Below are 12,448 nucleotides of genomic sequence, written 5' to 3'. Positions count from 1 at the left end.
TAAGTTGCCATTATAATATTGAAGTGTGGTACGAACAAAATAATTTCTAAGATCGTCGTGATTTCCGAGTTCCGAAGAGGTTTCAGTGCAAAGCGTTGATAAAAGATAAACGATAAAATTGATCACTGTTCTCCGTAGCAAAAATTTTACAGCGCGCTCCTCGGGACTACCTTCATTGCTGCGCGACTTAAGCAACTCTCGACATGCAGAAAACTTTTTCCCCTTCAAATTACTCGTAAACGTGCCCGCAATTAACTGTAACAAGCATTAGTACGTGCATCAAATCTCGTCAAAGCAATCCGACACAGCAGAGGTTAGTTTCATTCCAATAGTCCCGGACTTCTTTCGAACACTTCGAAACCGACGTACCTCTCCATGTCCTCCAGGTTGATCTCCGCAGGTTTGTCCGAAGCTATCGTGAACGGTCGCTCGCTCATGGGTTTGCCGTCTCTCTGGAGGAACCGGGACTTGGTTACGTTCTGGTTCGAATTCGGATTGATTTGAAAGCTGCGCGGTAGAGAGCCGCATTTCTGAGGAGACGTGGGCAGACCTTCGCAGCGTTTGGTGAGCCACACGGCTGGCCTAGTTGGACTATCGTTGTTCTCCAAGTCCTTTTCTTCCTGGAGACCTTCCCAGACGTGCTGCAAGTTGTCATAGTTGCCGAACCCATTGCCGGTCTCTTCCCCAGCATCTTTGCGATCTCCGTTCTCGTTCTCCTTCGTCGGAACCTCTGCGTCCTTCGGAACCGGAGCAGGCTCCTCGCTCCTGGACGTCGAATTCTCCCGTATCCTCAAAGCAGTCTTGATCACCTTGCTCTCCGTGACGATGCTCTGCCTCTTGAACGCCTCGAACAGCGCCTTCTTCTCTTGCACACGGTTCACCTTGTTCTTCAGGCCAGCATCGTTCATCTTGTTCTCAATCTTGTTCAAATTGTCGTACAGCAGCTGCAGCTGCGTGGGCTGATGGTCCCTGGACAACGAATTCCACGTGTTGTTCGTCCTGACTAGCCTATCTCTTTGCACCGCTCTGAGCCGTGCCATCCTATTGTTCGAATTCTCCGCGATGTAGTTCGTGTTCTCGGAGTCGCTGTCGTCGGACGTGTCCGCGGACACGTGCTTGTTGAAACGCTGCTGTTGTCTGACGTTCAGGATGCTGTTCGTCCGTTGCTTCTCCAACAGCTTTTGGAACTCCTGGTTCTGCATCAGGATGTGGCCAACTATCTCCTCCACCGTTTGCGCTTGGGATTGTTGCTCGGTGTTCGGCTCTTTGGCTTCCGGTGGAGGGGAGTTCAACGTATGCTGATCGCTCTCGGTCATCTTGGTCTCAACGGCGGCTGAACCCGAGTCGCGGAGGTCCTCCTTCTGCTCTTCGTCCGATTGGATCAGGCAGACGTACGACTGGAAGCCGGGCTCCGACTTCCTCCTCCAACCGGTGAAACGATCCTGAAGAACAAATGTTACGTTTAGCTTGCTGGTTAACCTTTCGACTGCGCAATACTGTAAGCAGTCGCGGATCAGTTGAGGACAGAGTAATTTTTCGCGTGTTGATTTTGTATGCGTAACATGTGTACATATAAACCGAATTTTTCTCGTTGTTGTGGGAGGAGGTATGTGTCCATCTTGAACATTAATGATTTCTGCATGTGTCGGGCGTATAAGGAAAAAATTCTTATACCTTCACTTTCAATCCCCGTCCGTCAGAGGCTCTGAGACCCTGATCCCTAGAGTCGGTGACGCTCGACTCCTCGTTTTGGTTCTTTCTCGTCGATGCTGGAGAATCCTGTGAAGAGTACGCACTCGGTTACAGTCGTTGAAGGGAGGTGCAGTTCTCTTACCTTTTTAAGGCGACTCTCTTACCTCGGTTGTAATCTCAGACTTTCTGCCATTCTTCTTAAATTTCTGCCTAAGCCCGGTCTCCGAGCGCCGCCTCTCTCGCTCCTGCTTTCGCTTCTCTAGGTACTCTGGCGGCGCGGAGTATTGCTTCTTCGTTGATCCTTTGTCTGCCAGAGCGTCATCTGTAAGCGTACCATCGCGTCTTGGTTAATCGAATGTTAATTAAATTGTGGATTTAACCGTCAAAGATGTAAGTTACCCTCCGGTTGTGTCTGGCCGAGCTGCAGGACCAACTGCCTCGCGTGAGAAGGTATCACCGCATTGTAGTTCTCGAGGATCACCCTCTTGATCTGCAGCGTCCATTCTCTTTTCTGCTCTAAGTTTCTCGCCTGGTTAAAATTGAATTATTAGCATCGTCGATAGACAATGTAAAAAATCGAGCGGGGTTAATCGGGTGCATCTTACCTGCAAGGTATACTGCAGTCGAGGATTATCGAAGGGAATCACATGGAAGCTAAGCGGCTCTCCCGGTATGCTTTCGATGAGCATCAGGTTGGAACACTGTTCACAGACGAAAGACATTTTCAGATGCATGGATAACGCGTTAGCCCCACGATTTATTTTATGGTCGTAGTAAATCGAATTTACTTTGTCGTTCGTAATTTCTTACAAGAAAAAAGAATACAAAAGTATGTCTACGTGTTCTTCAATAGCTCTATATCGCCAACGACGAAGTAAAATTTAGTAGAGCAGCTTTATTCTTGAGCAAACGATTTAAAAAATGGTTGCCGCTGAAGTACGCGTTTTTCCAGTGGAAGAAGGGAGGCAATAATCGTACCATAATGTGAGCCTTGTAGACTAGAAGTCCATCCTCTTTCTTCTTGGTGAGAAGAAGCATACGATCGAACAAAAAGGCATGCCTAGGGGCTTTCGCCCCTCGCATTCTGAATCGGCCTTCAGCCACCAGCTCTCCGCTGGTGGTTAAATCTGGACCGGGCCAACCGTACAGAAGGGACTGGATCTCCTGAACACGCACAGCGTGCTCGTGCCGTCGTTTCATGGCGTTGATGTGCTTCGCGATGCCAGTCGTCGCAACCAACGCCGCCTCGATCGCCTTCCTACCCTCGGCCTCGTCTTCCCTCGAATCGCAGTACGCTCCGTACTCCTTCGACAGGTTCTGCGGAGCCAACAGTTCGTCGAATAAGTTCAGATATTGCTCAACGAGACCCATTAACACGTTCCCTACCACCGTCGCGCATGTGTGACGCCCGCAATCTCCTACTCAGCTCAAAGATAATCTAATCTCAATTTTATACAGTTCGCTGTTTACAATAGTAGTACACGACATAATACTCGACTCGACTGTCTTGTATTAAATTATTTTTAACAGTCAAGGTGCACTGTGTTTAATAAAATAGTTCAGGCAGTGAAGATAGGCAGCGATGAAACGATGGTGGAAGACCGTCAAAGCCGCCATTGGTACAAAGTTACAGTAGCGACTTGCCTCCAGGAGTAAATGATACTTGAGAATCCTCTGGACAGGCTTCAGAAGGAAAGATCCGAGAGGCAACGCGTGTCCCAGAGCCGCTTGCCGCTCTCGAAATGCGTTCGCAGCATCCTCTTGACTCATTAGATCAGTCAAAACGGAAACTGTCCTGAAATTGGCTGTATTAGTACCTGGCAATCATAGTCTGCACCCCCCAAATCGTTCCGAGTGTCCCCCAGCGATTTACCTTGGGTAATTGGTGCAATACTCCGTGTACACTTTGAATCCTGAGTTGTGCTTTATAAATGTGTTTGCCATGCAAACAGGGTCCAAGCCGCACTTCTCTATTTCTTGAAGGAACTGACTGAAACGAAATCGCGTCGCCATTAGTCCCCGAGAATCTCGAATGAATGTTTTAATACCAAAGGAAAATCGCGTTACCTGTTGAACTCGAAGATATCCTCAATATTACTAAATAAGTCGCTTAGTTGCATTTGATGGGCGAACGATGCCGGATCGTTTCTCCAAAATATAAGGTAACCCTGGAAAACGCATACAGTTCAAGTTCCGTACGATTCTGAAGACGAAGAACGACGAACGTACTTGGATGATCTGTCGCAGGTGTTCCACGTAGATCGCCTCGGTGTCGACAATCTCGAGGAGCACCCTTTCCATGGGGTTTCGATGGGGATCGCAGTATCGCGACCTGTAGAACGGTGGGTCCTCCTCCGCGCTGTTCCTCCTCTGGCCGGTGCCATCGTTTCCGATCCGGCAGTTCGATTCTGAAACCGTGACCACGCCGCTGTCGCCGGAACCTGTCCGAGCAGAAAATTTCCGTTGCATTACGATTCGACTAATCGTCGACTAAACGCCGATAGTCGTTGTTGCGCAACGGTTCGGTGTCGCTTCTCGCAAGGAAGTCGATCGAATATTTCAATGAAATGATCGGTTGCCCGGAGCCGACTCGGTGCTAGCTCGCGAGCAATTAGTCCGGCTCTTCTAATTGAGAGCTCGTACGGCCGAAACGTAACGCCGGAGGAAGCGATCCAAAGCCAGAAATATTTTAGAAATCCGTTTCCCAATGCATCGGTCGGAGGAGATTCCAAGGACTCCGACTTTCTCTCCGCCGTAGCGTAATAACCAGCAATGACAGTAATGATAGCAACGGTTGGCAATAAAGTTCTCTCTCGGCGTTCCGCGATCATCGAGGAAAACGTGGCTGCTCCGCGGCCTGAATTGCGGCTCGAGAAAATGCGCGCCGTAAAGATCTACGTACGCGCGTAACCTCGTAAATAAAAGGTAATTCCCTTTTGTCTCGGGGAAAGTGAAACAAAAGAAGAAACTGGTCGAGTTCGGAGCTCCGAATGCGACCCCAAGAGCTCCACGGAGAGCCAAAGGGCGTGGCCAAGCGATACAATGGGAGGAGCTTCCGCGGTACCGACGAGACTTTTTCAAATGTTGCTATGATCGCAGGAGGAAGCTAGTTGTTGTCAAGGATCTAGAAAATTTCGGACTCGGAGGAGGGCTACTGGGCGTGGCTAGCTGGCACGTTGTCGTAGCACCGCTCTATTCGAGATTTCGAATCGAAATCCCGCGTTTACCTTGAGAGCTGGCGCAAGTATCGGCCAGGGACTCGACGGACGCCAAATAAGGATTCACGTTGCAGGTGTTCCCCTGGTTGCTGCATCCGCTGGAGGACGTGCTGGACGCTACGGAGCTCCCCGAGAGAGGTCGACCGGCGTTTCTGCACCTTCGGTTGTACCTCAACGGCGAGAGTCCGTTGCTCTCTCTCCGATAAGGCTTCTCCGCGATCGTGCAATCGGTTCGATCCTCTTGCAGACTCTCCAGAGTGTCGTACACGGCGCTGCCCTTCTGAGATTCGGCCACGATCACTTCCACCCGGCTCTGCGACCCCTCGTCCAAGGTCATTGCTGGGATTTCCTCGGGCTGAGAGTTGGACACCTCGGAGCAGAACTGGCCGAACATGGAGCCTCGATGGGATACCAGACTCAGGCGCTTCTGAAGCACCGTGGGAAGGACCACGTGGTCGGTGTAGCCATTTCCGCGACGAGCTAGCTCGTCGTACATCCCCAGCATCTGGGGCACCAGGTCCGTGCTCGACCCTGCGACAGACAAATTTTCAAACGGTTAGGCGAATCGCTCTTCTTAATAATCGCGAAGTGGGGAGGACAGTTGTCCCGCCCACTTGGCTCCTAGAGCCAGTGTCACTAGGTCACGTGACGCGTCTCTGTCGCGCATGTGTCACAACGTCACGTGACTAATCCGGCAACGACAGAGGGAGGGTAACGTCTTCCCCTCGATTCGTGTCAATTTTAAAAACTCGCCTCGTCTAAGTTCACTCGTGATCTCCATGTCTGCAAAATGCTAGCCTCCTGGGCCGCATAATCTTCGAGCCATCGCGCATCAAATTTGTGAAGCGAGAGGTCTTGGCAGAGTCGCCAGATCACAGGGGAATTGACATGAATTTTCCTGATCTCCTGATCTGGCAACTCTGCCAAGACCTTTCGCCTCGCAAGTTTGATACGCGATAACTCGAGGATTATGCAGCCCGGGGGGCTAGCATTTTGCAGACATGGAGATCACGAGTGAACTTGGACGAGGCGAGTCTTTAAAATTGAATATCGTGGACCGGAACGATCGCAGAAACGCTTCGAGGCTCGGCGTTTAACGTATCTACGAGATATTGCAAATTACAGAAGCCCAAAGGGGTCTGGAGTCGAGGGAGCGTCGAATTCCATTACGGGGAACCACGTTTTTCTACTCGCATCGGGAGGTTTGTTTATTGCGAATATCGCGTGTCTGACGCCGATGCAGTCTGCCTGGCAAACAGTGAGCCCGTTTACTCGGGCGACCCGCGAAACACGAAGATATTGTATAAACAAACGGGCGGGCCGATGGTTTCCGATTCCCCTTCGAGGCAGACGTGAATCAACGTGCAATGAACTTGTCCACGGCAACATGTGCTCCGACGCTTCTGCGTTTCACGCGGCGCGCGTCACTACAGGACGATCCAAACGAGACAGTTGCATCTTCTCGTTCGCCCATTAAATAAATGGATTACCCCGAAGACCGATTGTACGGTGAGAAAATTTGTACAACAATTTCCAAGATTGAAACTGTGACTCTATCGGACACACTAGGAAAATTGTCATATTCATAGCATAGTTCTGCGTAGATCTATAATAGGGACCTATAATAAGGGCGAAAATGGCTGGACTAGAGGGAGGAAGTTGTTCTTTCGGGATTCGCAGCTGTCGGTCAGCCGCGAACGCAAACAGCTCTCATAAAGAGCACGCAAAGAAAGCACGGTATATTTTTGCGGGGTAAGATTTATCGTTGTAGCGATTTACCCGGTCGGTTATTTGTGTACGTATCGACGGCAAAAACCGGGCGCGAGGCTGTTCTTCCGAAAGTTGCTAGCCATCTTTGAAACAGGTTTACAGCGCAGGAAGTGCTAAACTGGAACGGTTTGTTGTTCCCCTCGCGCTCTTTCGTTTTGCCGGGCGTCGAATCGTTTGTTTTTGGAAAACTCGGGGAAACACCGTGCCCGGTCTTCGATGAAAGCTGTAGATTAAAAACCGAACGAACCGGAGCATTTCCTGAGGAGTGCCTTACCCTAGAATCACGAATATTTTCATTGAAATCCAGAATCATTGATCGTAAAAAATTAATAAGAATCGGTGTTTTATTCGAGGTAGTTTATTTCGAACAAAATCTACCAAATATGTAAATATTCTTTAGTTTCCTTTAAGCCGAAATAAAATTCTGTTTTCTTGTCGACATATAGGCACTGGAGAATACCCGGTCATACAATAAATATAAACTTTCTTGTTGCAATCGCTGTAACCATACAACATATCGTAGTGCAAGGGTTGTTTTTCGTTGAAAACGGTGTCTACGGTGTTGTGGATGATTTAGATGGGTTCGGGTCGGTGTGGTTAGGGGATTCGTTTCTATGGCGCGATTATGGGAACGGAGTGAAGGGCCCGGGACTCTGCGGCAGCCGGTAGCCCGTCGCAATGAGTCCTTTGACGGTAAAAACGGCCTAAATGTCACCGTAGCCGGCGGCGGCGGTGGTGGTAGCTAAGGTTCAATGCACTCGCGGGCAAAGCCGATTTCCAACTCTTCCCACGACCGGGATCGAAAAATCCTCGGGTTTCCCCTCGAATTGGAGCGAGTCCTCCCCCGATCGTTCCGTGCGATCTACCGAATCGCTCGGTTCTCTAAACGGCCCGTGGAACAACGGCCGTGTTCGTGGAACACGCGATCTCGCCTCGACAGCCGAGACACGGGAACACCGTGAGCGTATTCGTTTATGGGACGGCTCGGCAAAAGAGAGACGAACGCGGCAAAAGGCCGAACCGTGTCATCGGTTTCCAACGTGACAGGCCGGAGGAAGCTGGTGCACGCGAGGCCGAGACGAAAGTTGGTCCCGGTTCTATTATTAGCCGAGTTCCAGCCAAGTGCAACATCGCGATCGGGGAGGAACGCATATGGCCAGCAACGAGCGAAGCGGAGCAGAGCAGAGCAGAGCGGAAAGCGGCGCGCCGACAGAGAAAGGGAGAGGCCTCTCTCTCTCTTTATTTCTCTCTTTCTCTCGAGCCACCGCCGCGGATTTTCTAAAAGTTCCGCGTTTCGTAAATGGCGCGAGAAACTGCTCGCACGATCCTCCGCTAATTTATGCGATAATAAAGTTATCGCTCTCACCTCGACGAGGTGTAAAGCGTCTTATCGCTGCCTTTTAACAGAAATTTTTTATGACGCACGGCCGTGACAGCCTCAAATCTCTGATTAGGATGAACGGACATCAGACCCGTGTAGCGTGCAACGAGAACCACAGGTGTAACAAGTAGACCGCGGATTTTTCTGCGTTTGCGGTGTGTGCTCGAATCGCAAGAAACGCAAGCCAAATACAATTGTCATTCCTTCTTTGAGCATTTCAACGAGACGAACATTCTTTCGGTCCTCTTCCTATTTTATATAGGAACTCATTCTTGCAATCAATGTATAAAGTCCGCAAAGGGTTCGAAAACTGTTCGCTGAAGAATTGGTTGCATATACAGTGATTTCTCTATATATTAGGGGGACCCATAAGTAATCAATTATTTTGAAATCTAAAACAAAGTTTGTAGTAAATTCAAGTTTTTATTTCTTTCATCATTAGCAAGGACAGTTTGCCATCTTTCCTGCAAATTGTCAACCCCCCTCTTATAGAAATCCAGTGAGTGAATGTTTTATTTCTTCAATAACGCTCCAGAGATCTGAAAAGATGATAGTCAGAGGGAGCAATATCCGGTGAGTACAGGGGGTGTGGTAAAACTTCCAATTGCAATTCTTTGATTTTTTCCTGAGTGAGTTTCGCTGTACGGGGCTGTAAGTTTGCAATGACGAATATGATCCTCGGAAGGTACGGACGCCGCCATTTTATTACAAGGTTGTAAAAGAAATATACTTTTTAGAATACAGGCTTTAATTTATAACACAGGCTGCTTTACCGAAAACTATATAAGAATACGTGTTTCCTCTTCGAAGATCGGTACAGAACTAAAGGCAAAACAAATTCTTTGCAAATAATTGATTACTTATGGGACGCCGCGGAATTATCCCCACTACCGCAGAGTATACCCCGTGAGGGGCCAAGAAGCTCGAGAGGCCTCGGACGCTGAGGAGTGTAAACATAACACGGCTCGGGTATGTTTCCTGGACGATACATGACGCTGGCAAGACCCGTGTTGTTGACACAACAATTCGGAGAATCTTTAATTTCCCTGTGGCAATACATCTTTCCGTACTTTCTAAGAGGGGTTGTATTTAATAGAATGCTGCGACTATGAACGCTGCTGTCGTAGCAGTCGTTAAGTGTTAAGGAAATTGATTACAATCCGCAGTACTTGATAGAGATCGGTAGATCGTACCGTGTGCCATTTTATGGAAAATGCGTATATCGAGAATACGCTGTAAGTGGAAGCCCCATAATAAGTGGATCGCAATTTTGTCCATTTATGGTGATTATGAAGACGCGGGGAGTAGAAATTGATGCGGGACGAGATCGATCGAGATCGATTCAGGTTTGGAAGCGCGCGTCTCGTTCGATGCTATCCCCGATTCGGATTCAATGAACCGGCGGGCAGCGTGGCGCCGTGCCGGGCAAAAATAGCGTACGTGGGGCCGAAAAGAAAGGGAAACGTCCGTTCATTGACGAAAAGCAACGAGGAGCTGAGCTGCTCGGCCGCTGAAAAGTTTCAAGAGCGGCCAGACCGCTTGATCCCGCTTCGTCCCGCCTCGCCCCGCCTCGTCCCGCCTCGGTCTGCGCACGCCGTCCACGTTGCTCTGACTCACTGCCAGCTAGCCGACAGCCGGACGATCGACGAGGACAGAGGATCGCTAACAAAGCTGACGATTCAAGCTCTCCCTCTGCTCGGAAAGCCCGGGTGGAAAGACTCGCGCGCGTCCACGCGATGGGAAACTCGCGCTTTCGATATGGAGATGCGTCTCATTTGCGCGCGTTTCTATGCAACCGGCCACCTCGCTGCACTCGCCCCGCTCGACGATACCATCGCCGATCCTCCCGGGATTATAATAACACGCGCATTGTGTTCGAACGATCATGCTTCTCGCGATACCGCGCCGGGGATCATTCATCGATGACGAACTGCCTCGCGGCCAACACGCTTCCAGTTCGCGGTAACCAGCATTGTTGATTGTTTGTAATATGATTGTTTGTATTATGCACGTGTGCTCAAAATGGGAGACATTTTGCCGAGGCTGGATCGTGGAATGTTCCGTTTTAATACATTGAAATTATCTTTCAAGTTAGTTGCGGTTAGAAATTGAGAATGGAACGATAGTACTCGATCAGACCGTTTCAAATAAATTAGATTCGATCACGGGAAGTTAGCGAGGGATTCAGTTCGAATATTAATAAATGAATAAACTCGCCGTAATTTGCCTCGGGAATTAATTACTTGTCGAGGACCGATCCCAGGGACTCTTGCATCGCGATCGAAAAACTGACGGGGCGACTTGAAAGAAATATGATTTCCCTGTAGATAGCCGGCAGAGATTTTACGCCGGCTATTCTGGTAAATAGATCCCCCATAAACTCGCGCCACAAACGAATAACGAGCGGTGTCCGGAGTTGAACTCTGACCGGCTCGCTATCGGTCTGGCGTCAGAGTTTAAAATAAAATCTGCTGTCAAGTTATTTCGACCGGCACGAACGGGAACGCGTGCGTGTGTTACCGGGTCCCATGGAGAGAAAATCGTGCCCGAGATAATGCGTACGGTTTCCGCGTAATGAAACCGTGAACGGTCGCGCGCGCATTAATACAAACTACGGTTCCGGCGATTTGAATGCGTGGTAATGGAGGCGCGATTACCATCGCCGTTTGATGCAACCTTAATATACAGGCCTCGGTCTACGCTTGTGCTTAAAGTAGTGCTCGATCTGAAGCTAATCGAGCCTAACCCAGATCCGAATCCGGTGGTGCCCGGGCTCCACGGAAAAGTGCATTATAACTTCTGAAAGAGTTAACGACCGCCTATCTCTTTTTCCATTGTCAGCCGCGAACAAAGTGGAACGCGCGCCGAGAGGGTGTCGAGGGATCGGCAGTGCTTGCTGCAGCTCTCGTTACGAAATCGTACGCTTTCTTCGCGCTCACAATGTCGAAAAGAATGCATTCTCCCCTCCGCTCCATTCGCAGCGTAAACGGTCTAACGACGACGGCCACGTGCGGTTGTGTTTTACGGTGTCCAGGTGCGAGGCACACTCACCGAAACGCCGTTTAGCAAACCCCGGTTGCGACACCGTCGCCGGGTCGATCGGCTATCGAACAAAAGCGAATAAATCCCAGTTAATTTCGCTGGCCGACTAATTTTGCGAACGAGCAACCATCCATTCACAGCCAAGCCCGTTCCTCGGGAACCGCGAGGACCTCACGCAGGTATCCGATCTCACCTGAACCCGGGAAAAATCAGAAAGACCCCGAGGGGCACGTAGTTACCGGACATTCAAGCTCGTTCAAAGTCTCTTTCAATTTCGAATGGAAAAATCTGCAATTTTAGCCTTAGAAGTTTCGTAACAGCTTCGGCAGAGGATAGCGGAGCAGCGATTAATCTATTAGGGGGACCCATAAGTAATCAATTATTTTTAAATCTAAAACAAACTTTGTAGTAGTCCCTAACTTGGCAAATCCCAACCAAAACACTTACGAATTCATCCAATTGTCCGACACTATCCGTGACATACACATCTTACGCTCAGGCTGCCAAAGCCAAAACTCGATCGGGCCTCCTCAATACCGAGGAAACTCCGGACGTTAACGTAGTCCCTAACTTGGCAAATCCCAACCAAAACAACAAACTTTGTAGTAGATTCAAGTTTTTATTTCTTTCATCATTAGCAAGGACAGTTTGTCATCTTTCCTGCAAATTGTCTCTTATAGAAATCCAGGGTTCGTGAAGCAAAATATGACTCAAGGTGCCTCCTTGCATCTTCTGCAGAATGTTTTATTTCTTAAATAATGCTCCAGAGATCTGAAAAGATCAGAGGGAGCAATACCCGGTGAGTACGGGGGTTGTAGTAAAACTTCCCATTGCAATTCTTTGATTTTTTACCGAGTGAGTTTGGCTGCATGAGGCCGGGCATTGTCAATTTGCAGTGTTACACCTTTTCAGTGGACTAAAGATGTCCTCTTTTTCAATAGTTCTGAATACAGCCGTTGTAATTGCTGACAATACAACTCAGCAGTAACTGTTTCTCCAGGTTTCAACAGCTCAAAGTGGATTATGCCACAACAGTCCTACCAAATGCACAGTAACACTTTTCTAAGTGATAAGCTATGTTTAGGGGTTGATATTGCGGTTTGATTTGCAGAAAGCCATTGCTTGGGACGCTTTATGTTATCACAAAGAATCCATTTTTCATCTAACGATTTTGCTAAGAAATGGATCTCTACGAAATCTGGATAGCAATCAAGATCAAATTGATCGACGAATATTCTTGTTGGTCTCAGATAATTGATGCGGTACCCATATTCCTTTCCCATTTCGTGTAGGTGCCTTTGTATAGTTGACCATGTGGACCCAAGGCTTCTCGATAATTCTTGTA

General features: G+C 48.9%; 1 protein-coding gene across 4 annotated transcripts in view; it reads right to left on the bottom strand.

Annotated features, from left to right (window-relative positions):
* Positions 1-12,448, bottom strand: part of Gefmeso (Guanine nucleotide exchange factor in mesoderm) — a 67,749-nt gene that overhangs the window by 3,833 nt on the left and 51,468 nt on the right. For 3 of the 4 annotated variants that reach the window (XM_076787913.1, XM_076787911.1, XM_076787912.1), the window contains 11 exons: positions 4,920-5,441; positions 3,922-4,133; positions 3,760-3,860; positions 3,566-3,682; positions 3,337-3,487; positions 2,671-3,009; positions 2,298-2,393; positions 2,092-2,221; positions 1,857-2,014; positions 1,675-1,779; positions 370-1,442 (listed from right to left, as the gene is read on the bottom strand). In XM_076787913.1, the coding sequence (XP_076644028.1) occupies positions 370-1,442; positions 1,675-1,779; positions 1,857-2,014; positions 2,092-2,221; positions 2,298-2,393; positions 2,671-3,009; positions 3,337-3,487; positions 3,566-3,682; positions 3,760-3,860; positions 3,922-4,133; positions 4,920-5,415 (2,978 nt within the window). In that variant the 5' untranslated portion in view covers positions 5,416-5,441. The remainder of the gene's footprint in view (positions 1-369; positions 1,443-1,674; positions 1,780-1,856; positions 2,015-2,091; positions 2,222-2,297; positions 2,394-2,670; positions 3,010-3,336; positions 3,488-3,565; positions 3,683-3,759; positions 3,861-3,921; positions 4,134-4,919; positions 5,442-12,448) is intronic. The other variant, XM_076787914.1, reaches the window with a different exon arrangement.

The sequence above is a fragment of the Halictus rubicundus genome, chromosome 5 (assembly GCF_050948215.1).
Source record: "Halictus rubicundus isolate RS-2024b chromosome 5, iyHalRubi1_principal, whole genome shotgun sequence".
Taxonomy (NCBI): Eukaryota; Metazoa; Arthropoda; class Insecta; order Hymenoptera; family Halictidae; genus Halictus; species Halictus rubicundus.
This window is presented reverse-complemented; position numbering and strand designations above follow the sequence as displayed.